Source organism: Amblyomma mixtum, chromosome 3 (genome assembly GCF_055824585.1).
Source record: "Amblyomma mixtum isolate Tamu chromosome 3, ASM5582458v1, whole genome shotgun sequence".
Taxonomy (NCBI): Eukaryota; Metazoa; Arthropoda; class Arachnida; order Ixodida; family Ixodidae; genus Amblyomma; species Amblyomma mixtum.
The window spans coordinates 93834377-93857528 of NC_143014.1; the positions used below are offsets into that span (position 1 = coordinate 93834377).

The following is a 23152-nucleotide window of genomic DNA, read 5'->3' on the forward strand; positions in this document are numbered from 1 at the left end:
CCCCAGAGGCAGCAATGAGAGAGTCGTGGCTTGATGGGCAAGCATGTTGTCATGGTGAGAGCCAATGACTGTACTTTGTTTTCAAATGGCCTATCAGCTGATAAAAAAACCTCCAACGCACTTTGTTGCACGGATGTTGACTGTGATGGTCTCTCTTGCTTGAAGTGAAATCGTGGTCACAATTTGATTCAAGGTGAAGAATAAAATAGGCAATATCATCTTGCATGGGAACTCTACCCTTCATGCTTTTTTTGCAGTAACAATCCTTTCTTTTACCAAAACATACTGTGTGCTTTGGCCTTTTTGGTCCAATATGAAGAAGTAGGCTTCACCACCAGTTACAATATTTTTGAAATTTGGTGACTTTTCACAGCTTTTTCAGGGGGTTCTTTGCAAATTGCATTCGAGCATCATTCTCTTCCTCCATCAAAAGCCTTCTCTCTGCAGCCACTGCGGCGGCCTGGTGGTTATGGTGCTCGGCTGCAGACCCGAAAGACGAGGGTTTGATTCCAGTTGTGGCGGTCGCACTGAGGACTACAGCGCAGTGCCAACACTGACAGGAAAGACGGACACAAACACAGGCACTGTCAATAGCAGTCAATAAGTGGTCGCATTTCGATGGAGGTGAAATGATAGAGGCCCATGTACTGTGTGGTGTCAGTGCATGTTAAAAAACCCCAGGTGGTCGAAATTGTCCGGAGGCCTCCACTGTGATGTCCCTCATAGCCTGAGTCGCTTCGAAATGTTGAACCCCATTAGCCAACCAACCAACATTCTCACTGCAGTGAGGAGACTTTTTCGTGTGGTCAAGTCCTGTGCGACAGACTAAATAGAGGCCTCTTTTCGTAATCATGAATATTTTTCCAAGGCTTTTGGGGATGGTTTGTGGGTGTTTATTTCAGTTTTCTTGACTTGGGTAACTCCTTCAAACAAAGCTTGATGTTTACAGTCATAAATCTCGGAGATCTTCATCAGTCATCACAGGTAATCTCTGACTTTGCGAACCACCTGTCAATAGTTCTCTGAGTTGGTGCTTGAACACTAAGATACCATGCAGCTTCATGGTGCTTTCAGCCCTCAAAAGCCTCGTGACAAATAATAAAGCATGAGCACATGTTCATTGCCATCAGCAAACTGCCCACTAGCATCATGTTTGTGTGACCAACTATAAACCTACGAAATTCAGGAACAGGCTGCTAGAATATTGGTTAAGAAACACTGAAAAATGAGCCATGTTGTTCTTAGCATCAGAGTGAATGGACCTTGGCAACTTTCCTTGCATGCAAGTGTGTTCTCAAGACCTGCATGCTACAACAAAAAAATACTAAGTTGTAATGATGAAAGAAAAGAAATCTCACTCCATGGAAGTCTGCGAATGCTACAGCTAGATGAAGCCTGGCTGCACAATAGAAGTGAGAAAGTACAGCAACAAGAAACATGTTGATGGAGTTATACTGTATTCTAGATAGGCACTATGCTAGAGAGTTCTCCCAAAGCAATTTAAAATGTCATATATCAGCAATTTTTAGCAGTTTGATGTTTCATTGCTCTTGTCTTTTCTACATCTGGCTTCTGTTGAAATCGCACGAATGCAATTCCACAAAAGCACTACCATATCAAATTTATTTTCAAACTGACACTGCCATGCCAACCTCATTCTGTACTTTCACACATTGTGTCATGTGCTTATGGTTTGTTCTCTCTGCAAAGCATGTGCTTTTGTGAGACTGACTGTCTTAAACATGCGCTAGTTTCCTGATGTTCCAAAAAGCTTTGACGCACAGATGGTTATTTAAGTTTAAAGGAGCGATGACATCACTTCTTTTTTTCATTTACAATTGCTGCAGTCTTGCTACATGACCATCATAGGGTATTCACATTGATCTATGGAACAAATAAGACAAGGATTCAGAGCATACAATCAACAAAACAATGTTGCAGACACTATATCCAGAAAATAGTCATTGTAAGCATCCCAGCAAACCAAAAACCTCTCAGAGACATCTAGCTCAGAGAGACATCTAGAGACATCTAGATGTCTCTGAGAGGTTTTTGGTTTGCTGGGATGCTTTAAATAGCAACATTAAGAGCTGCAGTTCATGTTGTTAGTTCATTTCAAAAAGTAATTGATTCATAAAATATCTGAATCAATTACTTCTTGCAATTAGTGGTACTACTGTCATTTAATGGCAAATTTGTATGGCATGGCTGGAGGGTTATGTAAATAAACCTTAAGTGACCTTGAAATTAAGGAAACATTTTACATGAAATTGGCTATCTGCTGGCAGCCAGTGTATGATTCCAACAAGTTAAAAATTACGTGCACAGCCTTTCTTCAACTATCTAAACAATGTGCACATTGCAATGTGAGCCCACATTAACACGTTCACTGTGTCATGGCACCACTGGGTCTCTTCGTTTATTCATGCTGTGCAGCCACGAATACCGGGTCACACGATGAAGCCATAGGACAAATTTTATTGTGAGATTGTCCTTCTTAGGCCTCATAATAAAAATCGGACCCAGTATTTGTGGCCGCAGAGCATGAATAATGGCAATTTTGTATGGCATGGCTGGAGGGTTATGTAAATAAACCTTAAGTGACCTTGAAATTAAGGAAACATTTTACATGAAATTGGCTAGCTGCTGGCAGCTAGTGTATGATTTCAACGAGTTAAAAATTACGTGCACAGCCTTTTCCTCAACTATCTAAACAGTGTATGCATTGCAATGTGAGCCCACATTAACACATTCACTGTGTCATGGCACCACTGGGTCTCTTCGTTTATTCATGCTGTGCAGTCACAAATACCGGGTCACACGATGAAGCCATACGACAGATTTTATTGCGAGATTGTCCTTCTTAGGCCTCACAATAAAAATCTGACCCAGTATTTGTGGCCGCAGAGCATGAATAAATGAAGTGACCCCCCGCCCCTCCGGTGATCCTCAACGCAGTGAATGTGTTAAAGAACCCCAGGCGAAAGTTAATGCAAAAGTGGCTCTTTCTCTCTCCTTCCTCATTCCATTCCCTTGGTCCTCACCTTGAGTGTACAAGTTTATGCACTTTTTCTTTCCTCATAATCAATTATAATCATTATTAAACAATTTGTACAATCCCTGCATAACACAGGACAGTAACTTTTGATAAAGACATTCATGGCCATGTTGACTACATATTGTGCATGTTAACTGTTGTCACATGTTCATGGGCAGTTCAACAATAATGACAGTGGGTATTGGTTCAGGGTGGGTTAGGTTAGACACTGGGGCTCACCAATGTAAAAAGCAATTTGTAGTTGTCAAAAAGAAGTGTGCAGAAACAGTCCATTATAGTTGTATACCACTCAAGAACAATGCGGCAAATTCACCTCAAAAGAGGCCCTCGAGCCAATGGCGTTGACAAGATTCTCATGACATTGTATTATCCTCTTGGCGTGGCAGATGAAAGGGGATTAACCATGGGCTAATCAGATTAGCTGCGGGGATCATGAAAATCGGTTGACACCATTGGTTGGAGGGCCTTGTTCGAGGGGCATCTGCCGCTTCGTTCTAGAATTGTATTCGACTGTAGACAAGGCGCAGATCTGCAACAAAACCTTGAAGGCCAAGCAGGGTGGCCTCTTTAATTTATAAGTGAACTTGGGCTTTTCTTTTTATCTGCTGTAAAATTCTTCAATTACTTATGAGGATGTTTGTATTTCTAATCTTATCCAGAAGTCTCAGTCTGGTAGCTGCAATTATCCTGGGCACACAGTCGCGCCTTTCCTGCTAGTGCTGGCACTGATGTAATTTAGGCAATGAAGACGTACTTTCATTCTCGAGGAGGCTTTTAACGTTTACTGATGCAGTCGGAGAAGGGTGGTCCAAAGTAACTAGAGAGTTTGCTCTTTAGTTGACAACTATGTCACTGTGCAATGGACGCAGAGTGCACATTCTTGAGTACATTTGTTGCAAAATTGCACTACCAAAAAGACAACCAGTCACATAGACGCAGCTGCCACTTTCAACGAGCTTTTCTTCACCTGCTCGAGACTGTTCTCAGGCTTAAGCACAGTCTCTGGATTCATGCACGCTTGAATGACAAGGCACATTAGTCTTTTATACTGAACTGTCCTAACCAATGTTCAGTCAACTTCAATCAGCCTTTTCAAGATATTTTGGTCATCATAATTTGTACACGTAATAACACATCCTTGTTTCAAGGTCATGCACTTGTTTTGAATAAGCATAGAATTTTATCCGAAACTGTCCACCAAACTGGCAAACACTTCAGCATTCATTGGGCTATTTTTTTGGAGAAGCCAGACTGCTTATTTGGACTTTTGAGACAATTCTCCACTCCACTAAACTGCATCCGGTCACCTTGATATCTGAAAAGCCACCAAGCGGCACAGGTGTGGTAGCTCTTCTAGTATACTAATGACATGATATACTAGCACAGTGCCAGGTGATGCTAAACTACCACTGCATAGCCTCTTTAGCACAGCATCATTGTGGTATTGTTAAAAACTGCAAAGCATTTCATGCTCACGCCTACTTTTGGCAACTACATGGGCTGGCATCTCAGGTACTAGTTAGTGCTTTGCCCACAGTGAAATCTGATAGCACCTTTTATGCCTTTCAGGAGAAATTTATGATTCTGATTCGAAACCAGAATTTTTCCACCTCAACAGTATATCCAAAGGAAAACAGCAGTAGTCGATTTTTTGCACACGCGTACAAAATTTCTTACAAACCTTCAAAACTGTTGGAAACCCTGAATAAAACAAGGATTTATGAAACTACTATCCTAAGAATTGTGAAATTTTCTGTTTCGAAGAAATGCGTAAGGCATGAAACTCGGGAAATAAACTGAGATTAGTACTGGCGCCAAAATCTGTATGCAAGAAAATGGTGGCGGATGTCCTACCACACTCTCTGTTTTGAGGAATATTTGCAGTTTTTTTTTGCTAGATAAAGGGTGCTAAATCAGCCTGAAACAGAGATGGCTGAGCTAGGCAGAGCACCCACCGAGAAAGAGCTGCAAGTTTGCAGTGTGCACAGGTGTGTACAAACCACCTTAACAGGTTTAGCAGTAATCATGCACACCCAGTGGTGCACCCAAGAACAAAGGACTGATCAAAATTTGTGTGGCAGTAGATTTTACCGAAGTATGCAAATGGCGGCAAGATAAGCCCACTGGCAGGTTTCTTTATTCTTGCAGTTCATCACTTCTACATTGCTTATTTGCCTATCCAATTTTACAAATGCCTGCAGACATACATGAACACAGCACGCACTGACTGCACTCCCAATAAGTCATGCCTGTTCTAAGAAATCTGGTGACATGATAGCCGCATGCTTGACATTACCGCAATAGTGGCATGCACAAGCGTGCCATATTTCACTGCATAGTGCATGCATGGCGTCTGTGCCTCAACATGCTTGGTTTATTTATGCGTGATGACTTATTTGCACCCTCAGAAGTTTGCACAACGGCGAAGCCACAAATAAAGCTGGATTTCCTCAGCCTTTTTACACATTCTGTAGTTAAGAGGAGCATTACTCACAGGTTGCGCACTCAAGTGCAGAATGCACCCTTCGTATCCTTGCTGCATATTTCGGCTACCAGGAAGTTCAGCTTTCTTGCAGAATTCATGCCATGAAAATTGCTGCAAGCACCTGTTCATGCACACTATTGAAATAGCACACCTGTGACCAGCACAAACAAATATCGAACCAGTAATTTTGGATTGTGAAAAGTATTGCACCGTGCCTTACACACTTGATTGGACATCTTCCTAAGAAGCATGCAGCACTACCAGCAGCAACATCAGCAGGGTTGGCAGTAATGCAGTAAATGACCAAGCACACAAAGACATGGCATCAATGCATGCTCTCTGCAAGCTGCCTATGTACCAAGCTAAAATATTTTGCACAAAGTGGCATAAAAAGAAATAAGACGCCTTTATTATCAATTGTGAAACACACAGTCATGACAGTTCGTCTACAAGGTTTTTGGTCTTCACAAAAAATTTGGTTGAACCAGCTTCACGATGAAATATTGAGCCCTTGAAAGTGGCAAGGTCCCTTCTGCCACCAAACGAAAGTTCAGCAGCACTTCAACATTTCGTTCAACCTGAACTTGTGACATCTTAAGCAATTATGCTGCTCTCTTTAATTTTTCATGCTATTAGATGCAAGCACAAATCAAGTGAGGTAATAAATCAACAACTGTTGACTAACACAAATGGTCCATCTTCCATTTGAAACGCTGTTGCACACACATACCCATGTATACTCACAGTGCACACAAGGCCAGCAATAACTATACACAATGAATGTATGATGGTGAACCTATAATACCAACATAAAGACAGGCAGCTGTTACAGTCAACACTATAGCAAAATAAGGGTGATTAAATAACAAGAAAGGGAAGGGGGGCAGATTTAGGATGTTTTGGGTACAACTCTCATATTAAAATGTACACACTGTGCACCAAATGCACACATTAACCCACAACCACAAGTTTCGTGTAATAGTCCTGTTACTACATACCAGATATGGTCAACTTGACTAGAAAAAACTTGCAAGCTCAAGAGGCTGAAGGTCTCCAGTCATACTGTTGACAATTTTGTTAGGCTAAGCCATTGTACAGCACAGTGCTTTTTAAAAAGTTTTATTAGAAAGATAAATAGAAAAAAACGATTCAGCTTCTGCACATATGGAAGAAAAGTGGCACATTGAATAACTACAAAATGATGCAGTAAAGAACCACTTTGAACCTACAAACAATAAGGAATTGGGTATAACATAATCAATCTTGACACCTATCGAAAATTCTACCATCCATATAACTAGTTTGTTCACTCTCAAACTTCCCGAATAGATTGCATATTGAGGTCTGCTTTGAACAGTAATGCATCTGACATGGCTACAAGATTGATTCACGTAGCAGGATATGGAAAACCATTGTAGTTGGCAAGCTCTGCCAACTGCTTGTACCAACAGTGGTGACACTAGCCTTCACAGCTTTTGTTCTTCCCCACTCAGAAGACCGCAACACCAGTCCCCTCAGCTGGCACAGCTTTCCAATTCTACCACACAAAGCAGGCAGGCAAGTGCCACACAAAATGCTTTACGATACAAAGCAGACCTTGAAATGTAAATGTGTGAAATTCGAGCTCAAACAGGCCAGTAGTACAGAAGAAAACTTCTGACAGGTATCAAGATAAATATGCAGGTTACTGTACAATTCAACTTTAAACAAAAGAGGTGCGGTGCTATGAACTATGAAACAGCGGTGTAATGACTTCACAAAATTAGAGGAGTAAGTTATTAACTTACAAAAGGAGGTGTGGCACACAATTACTACAAAACTGTTCTGTACATGCTCACGACAAATGTATAACCAATGAGCACTAAAACACATGTAAAAAAGCAAAAAATGGTATATAAATACAAGGATGAGAGCGTATCCAGCGCAAGGTCCAAAAAGATGACCGGATTGAAGGACTAAACATTCCTTCGTGCAAGTTTGTGTCAAAAAGAGACACTCTTCACATATAAAAAAGGACAAAACAATGCTATACTTAACAAACTTGACACACTGTGATCCCGCTAAACATAACTGAACTATAAAACATCAAAATAATGTTACTGAACAAGTTACTGTATTTGTGCACAAGAGGCCACAAAAAAAAGATTTGTAAATATTGACCATGATAAAAATACTAACTTTGCATCACAATAAAATTACCACAAAAAGTGTTCACACTATCTTCGCTGTGCTAAAGTAAAAAACGCATGAAATCGTCCCGACAATAAAAAAGAAACGGCAGTAAATAAGCGACGAAGTGTTGCACAATCTCCACTGCTACGCAAAATGTATGTTATGAAAAATGCCTTGCAAGATCTTCACTGTAATTTCCCTTCCATAGATACATCAAATGGCTCAAAAACTACACCTGGCATGCCAGATGTAGAAGCGCCCTGTACAAATTACATCAGATTTGCCTCCAGTGTCAATTTTTAATTTTTCATCCTTAGTTGAGCTCTGGGACCAGAATGCTGCGCTGAAGCCCTGTAGGGGACTGCATTTCAAATACCTCTTGTGGTACAAGTACAGTATCACCACCAGGGTCCGCTTTAATGGTGGGCAGTGATGAGCCAATTTCAATCTCCACTACATCGTCTGGCACAATGCAGGACATTGCATCAGGGTCTGATCTGCACTTACTGATCTCGTCAGCTTCAATTTCTTCCGCTGCTCTCTGGCAATGTGCATCAACGCCCAAGCTTGACACACTGTGCAGTACTTGAGTATCTTCCCCATCCTGAGTGCAATCATTTTCAGCTGTGCAAGAATCTTCACTGCTTTTACAAACAGTTATGCTGATAACACCTTGGCTTACTGGCACATAACTGTGCCTTGAGCTGCTTTGCAGAACACTAGGCTCAATGAAATCATCATGCACATCCTGTGTTTTAGCTTGGCTACATGTGTCAGGCTCTAAATTGTACCCCGCAACCTCAACGCCACAATCTTTTAGCTCAAAATCATTGGCCAAATCTGATATAGCTGCTTCTTTTAGACCAACACATGGGCTGTCATTGGGAGCTGTTGCTACTGAATGATCCTGTGGATCAATTCTTGAGCACACAGGTTTGCTCTCTTCAAATTTCTTTACTTGCGATATTTCAGAAGTTACACCTGTTTCTATTACTTCTGTCAGGCTTTTATCAGTGACCAAAGATGAAGCTGCTACACCATCAGGAACATCTGCTGTCATATGTTCACTTTCACACTCTACACTATGCAGAAACATGTCCTTGCACTCAGCTGACATTTCACAATCAGGTGCTTCAGTGATATCCAAAAATTCAGTGCGCTCAGCATGCTTATTAGGAGCCTTCAGCATGGGTTCAGCATCTGCTGCAAGTGCTTCAGACTCTATCGAATCCTCCTCCACAGTTTCACATTCAACTTCATCAGCAACATCTGGATCTTCACTGAGTGTTTCACAGTACACATCCTTCTCATCTTCCAAATCTTCATATTCCATGGCATCAGGATTGCAAATACGGTTGAACAAATCCTGAGCACTCTCCCCATCATCATCTTTAAAGTCAGTTTCACTTTCAGACTTGTGTTCTGCTTGTCCAACTTCTCCTCCAACCTCATTCAATTGCTTGGTGCCATCTAAAACTACAATATTGACTACTTGTGTCTTGCAACCAGGAGGCATTTCTTCTTTTTCATCGTTGAGCACAACAACATTGCTCACCAATTCCTCAAGCGTTTCCTTGCTTGCTAGAACCACATCATCTGTCTCGCGCTTGACAGGCTTCAAAACTGCAGGCTCAAGATCTTTGCTGTTCAAGTGCAGCTGAGGAGAGCTGGATGCCGTTGAAGCTGAACACGATCCAGAGGAGGCTGGTGTGGAAGCAGGGCTCGATAATGTGTCATCCTCACCAGCATCATCACAGTCATCAAGTTTTGGGAAATACTTTTCGTCGCCATCATCTCGAAACACCAGTGTCCTGGTGCCATCACTGGCAGTACTCCAAATCTCCAACGAATCGCATTTCATATATGCCTGTGGCTTGTAGTGACGCATCGGCTGAAAATGACACCTTGTATGGTCTCGTAAAGTTGACATGTGTACTGACCGGTAATCGCAGAAAGTACAGCACAGTCCTTCTGAAGTACCGTGGCGCTGAAGATGGTTCACAACAGTCTCGCGCCGATGGAATGCGTACGGGCATTTGCTGCAGATGTATACACGCTTTTCTTCAACAACTGCTGGTGTGGCAGCAGTTGGTGCACTGTCTGACAAAGGCAGAGCAGTGCTTGGCTCAGAACCATTTTCAGGTGGCTGAGGAGTGCTTGTAACCGTAAGTGGTGCAGGAGGCTCTACTTTCGGCTGCTTCGACTCGGGCACAAGGACTTCGTGGAGCTTACGATGCTTGACGAGATTTGCCGCAAACTTGACAGAGTAGTCACAGTGTGAGCAACGAAATCGTTCATTGCGTCCATGAAGGGTAAGGTGACTTTCAAATCGATTGTACTTCGAAAATGATGCAGGGCATTTGTCGCAGCGAAACATCTTGGGAGGTTGTTTCTGCTTCAGTGCACCTCGGTAGTGGAGGTGCGTGTGTGCACTCACATTAGCTGCGCTGTTGGCTGCATAGTTGCAGAAGTGGCAGGCATAGACACCTGCGCTACCATGCAGACTTAGATGATACTCCAGAGTTGTTGCTTTCTGAAAAGCTGCAGGGCAGCGAATGCAGCGGTGCAACTGGACTCCCATGCTCTGAGAGCCAGCATCCACAAAGGCACGAGTCTCGGCTTTCTCCAGAAGTAACATCTGATCAGCAGCAGCTGGAGCTGCAGGAGGGGTGGCAGACTCTGGCTGCTGGCTGCGATCTTGGCTGCGAATCTCAGCCAATGTAAAGCCATTTTGGCGTTCTGCATACTCTGGTGTATGGACAAGAAGGTGCTTGTGCAGATGAGGCTTGTGTCTGGCTCTGTAGTCACACAGGTGGCATGGATACAGATGAGCAGAGTTGTGGTACGTCCTATGTGTGTCCAAGTCAGTGTGGCTTTTGAACATGGCAGGGCATTTGTCACAAAAGTAGCTGAATATCTTCTTGCGTGATGGTGACTTCAGCTTGTCCTTTAATGCTGTGAACTCGGACCTTTGTGCAGCTGCAGCTGCCGACTCAGGAACACTCTTTTTGGCAACTGCTGGCCTGGGAGGCAGTGCATTGAGATTTTCACAGAATGTCTTCATACGGTTCAAGTCCAGCGATGGGTTGTCTGCTTTGTGAAGCTTCATGTGGCTGGCAAGAACCCCAGTGTTGTTGCATCGGTAGCTACAAAGAACACACTGGAATTTGGCCCCCTTCGATGCAGTATGCATGCGTTCATGGATCTTCACATTAGCCCTGCGCTTGTTGGTCAGGGGACAGAATCGACATTTGAACATGCGGTGGGCAGTGCCATTCACCATTGTTGTCATTGTCTGGATTCCGCCACTATGAGCCGCCCCATCCAATGGCCTCCCATCTGCAGATCTGTGTATCTTTTGGTGCTGGGCCATCAGGTGACTGTGGGTTGACCAATAATTGCAATGGGTGCATTTGTGAGGGGCGTTCTTATTGGGCCGATGGAACTGCTTGTGGTACAGGTACTGAGTTTTATTATCAGAGGTGTACGGACAATGCTCACAGGCATGTTTCTTCATATCTGCCTTCACAAGCAGGCGAGGAAGGACTTCTGTGGCTGGCTGTTGCTCTTCTTTATGCAGTTTCATGTGACGGGACAAAGTCTTTTTGACATTGGCATAGTATGGGCAATACTTACACTTGTAAATAGCCCCCTCTTTAGGCACATGCTGCTTCATGTGAAACTCCATGTGGCACACCTTTGAGCATCGGTAAGGGCATGTGTTGCATTTGAAAATCTTTGGCTCAGCGTTCTGCGGTGCAAGAGGTATAGGAGGTTCTTCTTCTTCTTTCAAACGAAATGTGTTGCCCTCTTCTACAAAAGAAACATTATTTTCTATGTGTTTCGGACCTGTGTTATGTCGATGCCGTACATGCATCAGGACAATGTGGTACCACTTTGAAACAAAGTTGCAAAGACGGCAACGATAGGGTTTTACTGATGCATGTGAGCCCAAATGTGACAGAACTGCTTTGCGTTCGGTATGATTGAAGCTGCAGTGGCCACAATATAGAACCTGCTGGTTAGCACTTGATTCAGGGATAGGAGCTACTAAATCATCTTGGTAATCTTGGTCTCCATACAGTATATCAGGCGTTACCACTATGTTCTCCGTCTCATCAGGACGAATCAGTTGCACTTCGTCTTGACTCAGCCTGGTAGGTTGTGCAGGCTGAAGAACTTTGTCACCTTTTGAGGATTCCTCTACATCCACAAGATGAATCTTGTACTTTGCATAATTCTTGAAGCCAGTTTCATCCATAACTACTAGCTCAGCCTTCTTGTGTTTTGGGTCATTGCCAGACTTGCTTTTGATATGCTTGTTAACATCCCATTGCCAGTTGGAGCGATAGCTGCAAATTGAGCACATGAAGGGTCTTTTATTGAGATGCTGTATCATATGGACATGAAAGCGCGATGCTGTTCGGGTCAGAAATGAACACTGTGGACACTTGTATTTCTGTACGATCCTGGTTACTCCTACAGGAACTTGGAATGAACACTGACTTTCAGGAGGCTTTGCAAGAAACTTTCCAGTCAATGCCCCACTATCCTTGCTGAGGGATGGTTCTGCAGCCTTGGAGTCATAGTCATGATCAGCATTTTTAGGTTGTGACAGCAAGAACCGCAAGACATGGCTGGACTTGGCATGTTCTGGATCTTCACTGGGATTAGCGTCAGCTGCACCAGTGTTCTCCTTGTGCATTCGGAAAACATGGCGCGTCATGTCGCCTTTCCAACGGCTTGTGTAGGAGCAGTAGGTGCACTTGAAGGGTTTCAAGTTTCCATGGATTAATTCATGCTTTCTCAGTTCTGAAATCCATCGCGTAGTATAGCCACAGCGTTGGCACACATGCATGGGCTGCTTGCTCTTGATAGAGATGTCAAGTGCTTGAGTAGAGCCAGAATAGTTAGCTCGAGAAGTCGAATCATCAGTCTTGCCCAGCTCTATGATGATCGGTGCACTTGTCGTCCCAGCAGCAACAGCATCACTACTGTTCTTTTCACTCGGCTCTTCTTGGTGGTCTAGCATTACATGCTGTTCAAGGTGATCAAGCTGGTCAAAACGAATATGGCAAAGTGGGCATCCATGCTTCTTATTCATTTTAAAATGAGTTGCTTCATGTCGTTTAAGCTCCGATGGCCACAGGACTTGCTGAGGACAATACTGACATTTCCGCATTGTCCCTTCACTGTTTTCTACCATAGCAATCTCTCCAGTTCGCTTCAGAGTCATTTTGAGAGGCGGTGGTGAGGTGGAGTCCTCAGCAGCATCTTCGTCAATCATGAGTCTGTCCTCATCATCATCCACATTTTCACGTTCAGTGTTTTCTCCCTCACTATCGGTAGCATCCTTCAAAAGTTCATTGTGGTGGTGCAAGCAATGGGCAGTGAGGCTTTTACGAGTCATGGTCATGAAACCGCACTTGTTGCAACGGAACTCACCATCTGAAGTATGGTACTTGAGGTGTCGATCCATGTTCCATTTGTAGCAGGTCTGGAAGTTGCAGAACTGGCATTTGATTTTTGGTAAACTGTGAAAACGCATATGGCGAGTGTAACGACCTTTTTCATGGCACACATAGCCACACTGCTGGCAACGATAGAATCGCCGCTTCAGATGCACTGTCTTTTCATGTTCTTCTACATGAATTTTGCTCTTGGCATGGAAGTTACAGCTGCTGCACTTGAACATTTTCTCTTGAATGTGCACTCTGATTTCAGCAGAAGGGGCTGGTGTTGATGCAGGTGATGCTGTTTTGACCAAATGCCGCGACTTTTCACCGTACATCTCTTCCTTGTGGACAATATTGCAGTGCCTCTGTAGTTTCTGTGGCTGTTTGGAAGCATACTCACAGAAAGGGCATTCATGAATGCTAATGCGATCACCATGAACGTCTCGCCTATGGCTGAGAAATTCTCGCGGCCATTTGGTTACCAAGTCACATTCTGCACAGGTGTACGTTCGTCTTCCTGTACGCCCTTTTTTGTTAGACACCGGTGGCGAACTCTCGCGAGGCCTCTTTTTTGACTGTTCAACACCTTCATCCTGCTCTTCAGGAACACCATTTTGAAGGTGAACCTGATCACTAATGTCGCCAGTGACCAGTTCTGGGTCTAGGTTTTTTGCAACTATTTTTTCAGCAGATGCACGGGCAGTGTCTCCATCTTCCATGTTCATTTTTGCAGCATACTTCGCATAGCGCACTCTCTTGGCTTCCAGCTTCCTCAGTAGCACATCCAAGAACTGCGGGTGTTCATTAGAGGTATGCGCCACAAGCTCATCTTGGTTGTCACACAGCTGGCCACACATTTCACATACGTTGGCACTATTAAGCTTGTGGATACTCCGTCTGTGCCGGTAAAAGTTGGCCTGGTAGCGAGTAACAAACGCACAAAGGCTGCACCTATACACGCGGGTGCTGTGGTTTAAGGCTACATGGTTCGCTAGGTGTTTTCTGTTCTTGCCAACAAACGTGCAGCTTTCACACCTATAACTCGGCATGGTGAGGAATCCAGGCTTCATGTCGCTTGCTGTCCTGTCTCCAACCACAGCAACATAGGACAAAGCAGTCAACTTTACTGTTGGCGCAGCCAGACTTGCACTTCACGATACAACAGCCAGCAAGATGTGTTCTGTAACCCTGTAAGGACACCAGGTACGTCAGGCACAAGTCAACCACTTCCAGTGTAAAGACTCACAGCTTATTTAAAGATGAGCTTCATGATCCAGTAAGTCTTGAATTTGGGCTGCAATAAGAAAAAAAAAAACGGGAGGTGGGAGGAGGAGAGAGACAGAATAAAACGCAGTTAATTGTATAAGTTCAGTCATACAGCACCACTCGCGAATGGTGAAGGCGTCCACAGCACGAAATATCCCACAGCAGGCCACAAGGACTGCATAGCTATCTTATCAGAGAATGAACCTACTGTTTCATGAGCACAGCAGTGCAGCGGGCAATGGCCATGCGGTACTGTTTTGCTCGGAAGCGATACAGCCCATTGGTCTGCACGGTGTGGTCATGGACGCAGGCTGCTTGGACCATCCGGACGCGGACGGAACAACGTGCGCTCGCTGAAGCCGCTCCGTACCGTGCTACTCCGCGCCGAAAAATCACGGTAAGTGCTCCAGCACGCTCTTGCAAACGCTTGCCGCATTCACGGTGCATTATTTAAGAGTACCGAGCATGCTTCCAGAGTCCAACGTTGTCTACTACCGCTTGCCGATGCAAGGAGCTGCTCCCGACCAACCCCGGCGGATCGCCATCGCCGCGAGCGACAATAAGAAACAAACAACAAAGAAAACCGAAGCAGCTCGCTCAGTGTTGCCCGCTACAGCGTCAAGCTCTTCTCGCCGATGCACCAAGGCGGATTTGCAGTTTCTGTGTCCCCGCACAACTCCTCTCTTCCGACTACGTTATGTAATGCTTCGACTACGGACATGCACGTAGCGTCAACATGTCACAGTGCTTCAGCCGCAGCCGGATGGCATGTCGGTATCACTCGGCGGCCCTCCCAACATGGTTCCCCATCCAGCGCAAAGTTCGGACGAGCACAGACGTCCTCCGGTACGCGGCACCGGTGGGTACCATGGCTACACATAGGTGCGAACTGACTGTCGCTCTGCGTAGCTCCCACTCTTGAGTTCTGAACTGCGCGCTAATGATTGAAAGGACCGCTCACCTGATTCCGGTGTCAATGCGAGCAGCGGCGTCACTTCGTAGCTGGCCAGACAAGGCCCGAGGCGCCATGTTGGCCTTTGCCAACAGTGCAAGAGTCTTCGGCGCTTTTCACGGATGGCCGCAGGGTTCTTGTGTCATTAGTGATCCAGTCGCATCGTGCGTATTCTTGACGCCGAGTGAACGAACCTCCGCGACGCAAGCGTGGGTATCGCTAGCAGCGACCCGTCGGAGGATCCGCTGAGGGCCTGGCCTGACTCCGCTCTGTGCGCTGCCGCTCTGGTAGCTCTGCCAGGATCACGTGATGCTTCTCCTGGTCAGCCCTCCTGCTTGTGGCTGCTCCGCATGAGGCTCTGCCAGACGTGGGTGTCTCCGTCCGTCCGTCTCCCGTACTACCTTCGCGCTTGCATAGCCTGTTTTGACGCGTGTTTCCTGGCGTTTTGGTCAATGGTCAATAACAACAGTGACCTGTTTATATCAGCGTTAACCCCGGGAAGCGCTCATTGCTGAGCTCCGTAAAGACAGTAAGATGTCTTACGGGCGGGCCGACTGGCCACTGTAGTGTTGAAAGTCTTCTGAAAGGGGGGGGGGGGGGGGGGGGGAAGTAAATATACGCATTACGAATACCTCGGGAGCGAGCAAACATGCAATCAAATTTATGCTGCTAGATGTTTGAGTGCTGTGTACTAGAGTCTTGTAGTAGCTTGCCTACCTGGAGTACATACCTTCATTAATGGTTTTTGAATTTATACGTGCATACATGCCTTATTAACAAGGATAAGTTGTTTTTTTCTATTTGCAGTGATGCCATTAATTTATCGTTTACGGTATTATAAATATAGTGACCTTGACCCATTTGAGCCACGCTTATTGACGGAGGTTTCGCATAATGATTTGCAGTTTAGTGCGATTAGTAGCGTGTGCATAGAACTTAGGAGCTAAATTTGTTATGTACTGATCATAAAAATCCACCTGAAGTTTACGGTCGTACATTAGCAGAGGAATGTTGGGCCAATAAGGAGGCAGCAACTTGCTTAATCATGTTCTTGTAGCTGAACTGTTCTTTTGTTTCTAACGTGAGGAACTGATATATTAACCTCATTTATATGTGTGTGTGTGTGGGGGGGTCTAGAACGAAGAGTTTGACGGTATATGCGGTGTTTTACGTTTTGCCAATATAAATTTGTTAACAGAGTGGAGTCCGAAAGCAAGGTTTTAGAGCTGGTACATTTTTCTTTTTTTTTTTGTTTTCCTCACCACTAGCTTTGTGCAGGCCAGCTTTTTTTGTTGTGCCATATTTTGCGTTCGTTTTTGTAGCCATATGATCTGCTTGTAGCGCTGTTCAGACGTGTTGGATTTCGGGAGCATATGGATCCACCACGATGCTCGTTTCACAGTGTATTGCAGATCTGCTGCGGCGCTCTTTTGTTAGCCGCTATGAGCTCTGCCTGTATGTATGACCGCACCTGCGCAGCGTGGGCGTATAGTTGGAGAATCATATCAAGCACGTGGGGCCTTCTGTTTTTCGAATTTGGCCTGTCATTGACATTGGAAGGAGACCTTTGGGTTCGGACCCCTTGCTATGGCGTGCACCGGAGTGTGGCGTACGCGAGAATTTTCGTGCGCCTGAGTGGCATCTCCGAGATGAGATAATTGTACATAAAGATCTAACACGAGAATGCTCAGGGACGCAGTAAACGGAGTTTAGCTACTGCTTTGCGCAAAATGTTCCATGCGCATACCGGCCAACGCTTATCTTCTGAAAGCGCGAAAGGAGGGCACGGACAGAAGGATTCTGTTCTTCTCATCAATCATGCCCAAAATAGTAAATAAAAGAAGGAAAGAGAGCGTACCCGAGAAGGAAGTATACATCCAGGCTAGCTTGTGTGCTCATATAATACTGCTGATGAATCTGCTGGGCCCGATTTATATATAGCGCAATTCTTGGTTCGAACGTAGCGAAATCTACCTATATGGCCTCAACAATCGTCGTTGCGATCTGTGCATCGTTCCTGCTGATTACTCCGCATTCGCCTGACAATGGCTCTAGGCCGTAGTTCCTACAGTTAGAGATATCCCTCATGGTGCAGCGCCATTTCGCCTGTTTTATTTCTGCGCTGTTCATTGCTACGGATCATCAATTTGCCCGCCCACAGTAACTGAAGCTTTTCGCCACTGACCGAATACATGGCGGTTGTACCCTGCGCTAAGCTGCCGTTTATTTTGAGCCTCTGAGCGTTCTGCGGCTCACGCTTCTGTCTCGGCAGGAAAGCCGCCAAGAAACTTTGTCATTATTTGTCCTTCCGCTCTGGGAAGCGGCTGCAACGCTGACTTGCCTGCATTTCTAGTAGAGCACCGTTTCGAGTTTCAGTGCCGTTTGAACCGCAGCCATTTTGTCTAATCCGCTGTTACCTATTTTTCGCGCTGAATTAGTTTTCTGCGAGCGAATGGGCTTGCTTCGTTGTAATTCACTGACTGACCGGGGTATCGAGGGGTTCGTGCTTTGGGCTGGGGCAAGCGTGTTTCCTGCATCCCCTCCGGCATTCTCCGGTGCCCTCTTCCTTGGCCCCCGGCGCGTTCGGAGAGCCCTGGTCCGGTGGGTGTTGATGGGCGACTATCTTATCAGGTGTTAGATGCCGCCCCCGTTTTTATGAGACTGGCTGATGCAGCAGCATGGCGGCGGTGTTGCCTGCAGGAGGCCCCGCACGTTTTACCGGGCCGCCCGGCAGCAGCGTGTGGGCGCGGCTCCGCAGGACGCTCTGGCGACCATGCTAGGCAAGTGTCGCGCAGCTGCGGCGACACACGTTCGTCCGCCTCTAGGCAGTTCACGATCTGAGAATGGCCCGCCCCCGAGAGCGGCCGGGGTGCCATTGTTCGATGCACCCCGTGCTGCTTCGATCGTGCGCCGGGCGAGACGCGTTGCCCTTTCACACACGGTGTGATCGGTGCGTTGGGATTTTCTTCGTTCCGCTGGCAACGGCATTCCGAGGCCAGCATTGAACGAATGCTTTTTTTGGAGCAGCCGTCGGCTTGCTCGTAGATTGTCAGCTAGCCAAGCGAGACTTTATTCGTGTCTGTATGTGCAGTACGTGCAGTGTTCGTGTCTGTACATGCACTATGGAATGACGTTTAATCGTTCGAGGTCCGGTCGCTTTAAAAAGAGTCGGTGTTGCTGTAGTAGTGGAAAATGTGATGTCACTTTCTCATGGGAGTGGTTGGGAGCGGGGTGAGATGTGTATTCTGTTTTGGCTTCGGTAAGATTTGCGCCAAGATGGCTTTTTTCGTAACCCTGTATTTGCGCTGTTCCGACTGGGTGGGACTAGCTTGTCCAAGTTTACACTTTGTCGGCTAAATTTCGTTTACGGAAATGCGCGTGCGGGCGGTTGATCAGCATACGCAGGACAGCGGTGCTGTTAAAAAGTCAGCTGTTATAGGCAGGCACAGGCATATAATAAAGATAGTGCGTAAGTTGCCGGTCATAACTCAGCAGCAATTTTGGAACAGCGGCATTCAAATTGACGCTACGAGTACCCTCCCTTCTTACACCCTCGCCCCCCTTTCCTCCAATTTCTCCGCACCAAAGCTTGTGCTTGTTGCAGCCCAGCACTAAGCATGCCGCCTGCGCAACCTCACGCGCAGACAGCAAATTCACAAGGGGCATGCTTCGCGCCCTTTGGTCTGCAGTGCGTGTGTATCTGTTGACGTGGCGTCGCTTCGCCCCACACTGCGGGCGCTTGTCACGGCTTCCTCGGAGAGCACACATCCCCGGTCGATAGCTGCAGCCGCCGCCGCGTGGCTGTCCAGCCGGGGCCAACTGGGGCTGCGCGGCTTCTGCTCGGCGCTCGAAAGAGGAAGCAGGCGGCGTCCTTGAGCCAGATGATCTGCCGCACGCGCGCTGCGGCCTCCCACCTGGCCTCGGGGAGGGAGCTGCCGCCATCTTTGCGGCGCTGCTCTACCCGGCAGCAGCGGCGCCCGGCCGTTCGTCGGCTGCGCATGCCGCCGTGGCGCGGGAACTCATAGAAATGTATTTGTGGGACGTCGTCGCCCAGCAGTTTTTTCAAATGCGAGCTTTTTTTTTTTTTATTTCGCGGATGATCAGATTGGAGTTTTGCTCCCTGTGTACATTTTGGTGAAGACGTCGAGCGTTGTCTCCCGAGTCTAATCGTGCGGATGATTAGCCCGAGAACAAACGGGGGAGACCAGATCGATTTGCACAGTCGGGCCACGGTATCGCTTACGCAAAAGCCACGCTTCATAAAGGCTCATTTTGCGGGTTCTTTTAGCTTCCTGATTTCATTAAGCCAAAGTAGCAGACTGAGTGAGTTGGTAGGCACTCATTCTAAAACAGCGCGGACAAGGCAAGGACGACGGAAAGAAACGTACACCACGAGCGCTCGTGTTGTACGCTTCTTTCCGTCGTCCTTGTCTGCGCTGTTTTAGAATGATTTCATTAAAGTGACGCATGGGCTATGAGGAAGACAGTGAAGGGCTCCGGATTAATTTAGACTACCTGGGCGTTCATTAACGTGCGCTGACATCGCACAGCGCACGGCGTTTTTGTACTACGGCGGCGGCCGGGATCGAACCCGCAACCGTAGGATGAGCAGCCGAACGCCAAAGCCACTGCGGCGGGTCACCTGATTTCATTAATGCGTGGCGGCCTTGTAGGGCAGCTTGGAAATGTCGGCGTGGAAGGCCAGCCACCGCGCTGGATACGTGCCCGGTCGGAATAGCGTATAGAGTACAGTGCTCCGCACACTGGTGATCGGTGCACTGCTGATTATGATTGCGTCATTTACAAGTGGCCTGGGGCTCGAAAGAGTATCTTATCGTGCATGCACTTTTGTGTGGATGGTGGTTTGCTTCTCATGCCTCAAAAAGCTATATCCAGTCGAGGAGGGAGCGGCAAATGTAACGAGGTGCTGTGGGTACATCGCGTCCTGCATCTTCTAGGCGATCTTGAGAGTTGCCGCGCCCATATGAAGTCCTGTCATTGCCGCTCACTAGAGCGCTCCATCCAATCGCCCTAGACCAGTGTGTGGACGTCTGTGCCTGTTAAAAACTGCACTGTTGTGTACTGCAGCGCTCTCCGGTGAGCCTCTGGGTACGAGCTTTACTGGCAAACTGAGCAAAGCTGGGACTAAAGCAAATATTTCACCGGACTAAATAACGCCGCTGGCAGGGGAGAAACGACGCGCCACAAAGCCTCTCGGGTGGAGTTGTGCGCATTAGGTGGTTCTTGTCCGTTATTTTTGTTTTTCCTGCCGTGACTGGAGGGCGCCTACGAGTGTTCGGCTTCGCGTTTGATTGTCACCGACACAAGGCGGTTACGCCACTGCGCAGGGTGTTGCGGGTGGCAGCTGACTAATCGTGCGTTACTGCATTGTTGCGTCGCACTGAAAATGGGGCGGCGGTGGGGCCACTGGTGTCCAGAGCGGCGGCGGTTTTGTTCACTGTTCCCGCTTTGAACGTGATGAGCCGGAAAGCGGCTCTGGGTCTGGCGGCTGCAGCCCGAGCAGGAAACCAGTTTGCGCTCAAGGCAGCAGCTGGAAGGGCGGATTCGGTGCGGGCTGACGCTCGCGGGGAGAAGAGGCCCTCGACTGGGCGCCATGCTGGCCCCCGGAGGCCAGGGTGCCAGGAGGCGCGCTTGTGACGTCAGGTTGCCATGGAGACCGGTCCTGGCAGGAATCCCCGCCTGAGACGGCGATGACTCCTTCTTGGGCCACAATCGATTGGCGAGTTTGGCCGCGCAGCAGGGGCGCCCTTTGCTCGGCGCGACAGGGGCGCACTTCCCCGGCCGCCCACGCTTCCTGCCCCGACCCGACGGCTGGCCGCCGATCAGGGTGTGCTATCGCGAGCCGGCCGCCGCGATAACCGGTGGCGACAGCGCACGAGGCAACAAAGAAAATAGGAAAGGGGGGTTGTAGCTGTGCAGCTTCGCTGTGTCCCACGGCCGACCAACAGCAGATGTCCAAGATTCGCTAATTCCCAGCGTGCTGGCCGGGATCGATACGCAGGTTGGCACAGCTGTTCTCGCTGATGTGGCAACACAGCACAAGCGCGCAGACAGGATCCGCGCTGTGCGTAAGCACGGCGAAGTTCGCGTCAAATCAGGCCTCCATGGCACTAATTAGCCAGAGACGAGGTGGCATTTCGTGATGAGGCTCGACCGCACCTGCCAGCCCATGCACCGGTCGTGCCTTGCTTTCAAGTGATGGAACATGACAAACAGCGCTCCTGTCGTCCCCACTCCATCTTGCATGTCGTCTTTTCGCGTTGTGAACATTGGCGTTGGTTGCTTGTATTCCGACTCATATGGGAAGAGGCGAGTGAGGCTATGACTCTGCGTAAGGTCTCTTCGCGCCGGCAACCAACTATCCGTTCGGGGTGCTGATTGGTGATTGGGTAATGACTTTCACGGACCAAAACTACGCCGTGGGTGGGCTATGAGGCTCTCCGTAGTGGAGGAGGTACGGCTGCCTTGAAGGCGGTGGTGGTGGAGGACCCCAGTTTTAATTTCGACCACCTGCGGTTCTCAACGTGCGCCGAGACCTCTGCATTCGGGCGTTTCTGCATTCCGCCTCCATCGAACGCGTCAATTTGTGCCCAACAGCCGAGCGCCATATAGCCACTGAGCCTCCGCGGCGGATCCAGATTTTACGATGGCAGTCATCGAGATGACATGGTAGCCGCTCCATCAGTGGCACGGCATCGAAGTGGCCAAGGTACGGTGCCCGGCTTGCGAACTTTAACCTCCGCTTTCCAGCGGATTAAATAGCCTCGTTTACACGGCTCCAGCACCCATCTCAGCGCAGCGCAGATTGAACCTGCCGTTGCGAGCTTGCCGAACTGCACTTCGCGTTTCATATGCTGATAGTTCACCTCGCGTGATCGCCCGTTGACGTTTGTTAACGCTTAACGCATGTCTCAGCTACTGTATAATTCCACCAGGCTTCAGACTACGCATCCCTAAACACCATCTTTCAATCCATATGCGCCACCTCGTGCGTGTTTACTTTGTATTCGTCTTCCTGACGGCATTGTTGCTGCATCTCTTTGCTGAAACATCCATCGCCGCATTGTATTAGGCACCGGTTTCATTTTCTTGGCCTGGGGACTTATTTTACGTGTGAGGCTGCTGTTGTCCAACGTCCCTCAGAGATAGCCTTGAGTAGATACGTTGAAGAGAACGGTCGCTTTTTTCTGCCACGTAGCAGCCGAGGTCGTTTGCTAACTGCGCAGAAGGTGTTGGCTTCCTGTGGCGTAGGCATCCGTTGCTTTGATAACCTTTTCTCGGTACGAGGAAATATATCAGTGTGCACTGGGGACATAATGATGCTTTCCGCACCTCGCTAATGCACGACGGCGGCCAGCCGAACGTTGGCCATGTAACGTTGCCGACGCATGCAGAAGTGCCGCGCCATGCAGGGGTGGAGAGAGAGAGAGAGAGAGATGGCTCCCTTAATAGCCATAGGGGCGAGGTGCGCATATTTTGACCAATATAATTCCCTGCTGCCCAGAAGACATGAACAGGTGCTACCACACCCTTGTGGAGAGCTGTGCATGGCAGTCTTCCGTGGACGTTCTTGGAGAGACTGGCGATGCATAACGAGCCACACGGCGTGGCCCTTGACATTTATGCACCCATTTTGCTGCCACTTCTTTCCGCTGCCTAAACTTGGGAATGCTAGCAGGCGGTATAAATGCAGAGGAACTTGGCTCTGATGCCATGTGCACGTCTCCCGCTGCGTTTGATAC

The 23152-nt window shown here is 47.6% G+C and overlaps 1 protein-coding gene and 1 pseudogene across 3 annotated transcripts in view; one reads left to right on the forward strand and one right to left on the reverse strand.

The window, feature by feature from the left end:
• Positions 1-5932: 5932 nt before the first annotated feature.
• LOC149350981 (uncharacterized) lies at positions 5933-15928 on the reverse strand. 2 transcript variants are annotated; one of them, XM_089580165.1, is made up of 3 exons: positions 15399-15928; positions 14418-14465; positions 5933-14359 (listed from the first exon to the last, which is right to left on the reverse strand). In XM_089580165.1, exon 3 carries the CDS (start codon positions 14239-14241, stop codon positions 8029-8031), a length of 6213 nt encoding a protein of 2070 aa, XP_089436291.1. In that variant the 5' UTR covers positions 14242-14359; positions 14418-14465; positions 15399-15928; the 3' UTR covers positions 5933-8028. The 2 variants fall into 2 exon arrangements, with proteins under 2 accessions (XP_089436291.1, XP_089436292.1); XM_089580166.1 differs by lacking the exon at positions 15399-15928 and adding an exon at positions 14646-14989.
• LOC149350982 (uncharacterized) overlaps positions 14826-23152 on the forward strand; it is a 52554-nt pseudogene continuing 44227 nt past the window's right edge. Inside the window, exon 1 of the transcript XR_016289324.1 lies at positions 14826-15296. The product of XR_016289324.1 is annotated as an uncharacterized LOC149350982 (transcript). The remainder of the gene's footprint in view (positions 15297-23152) is intronic.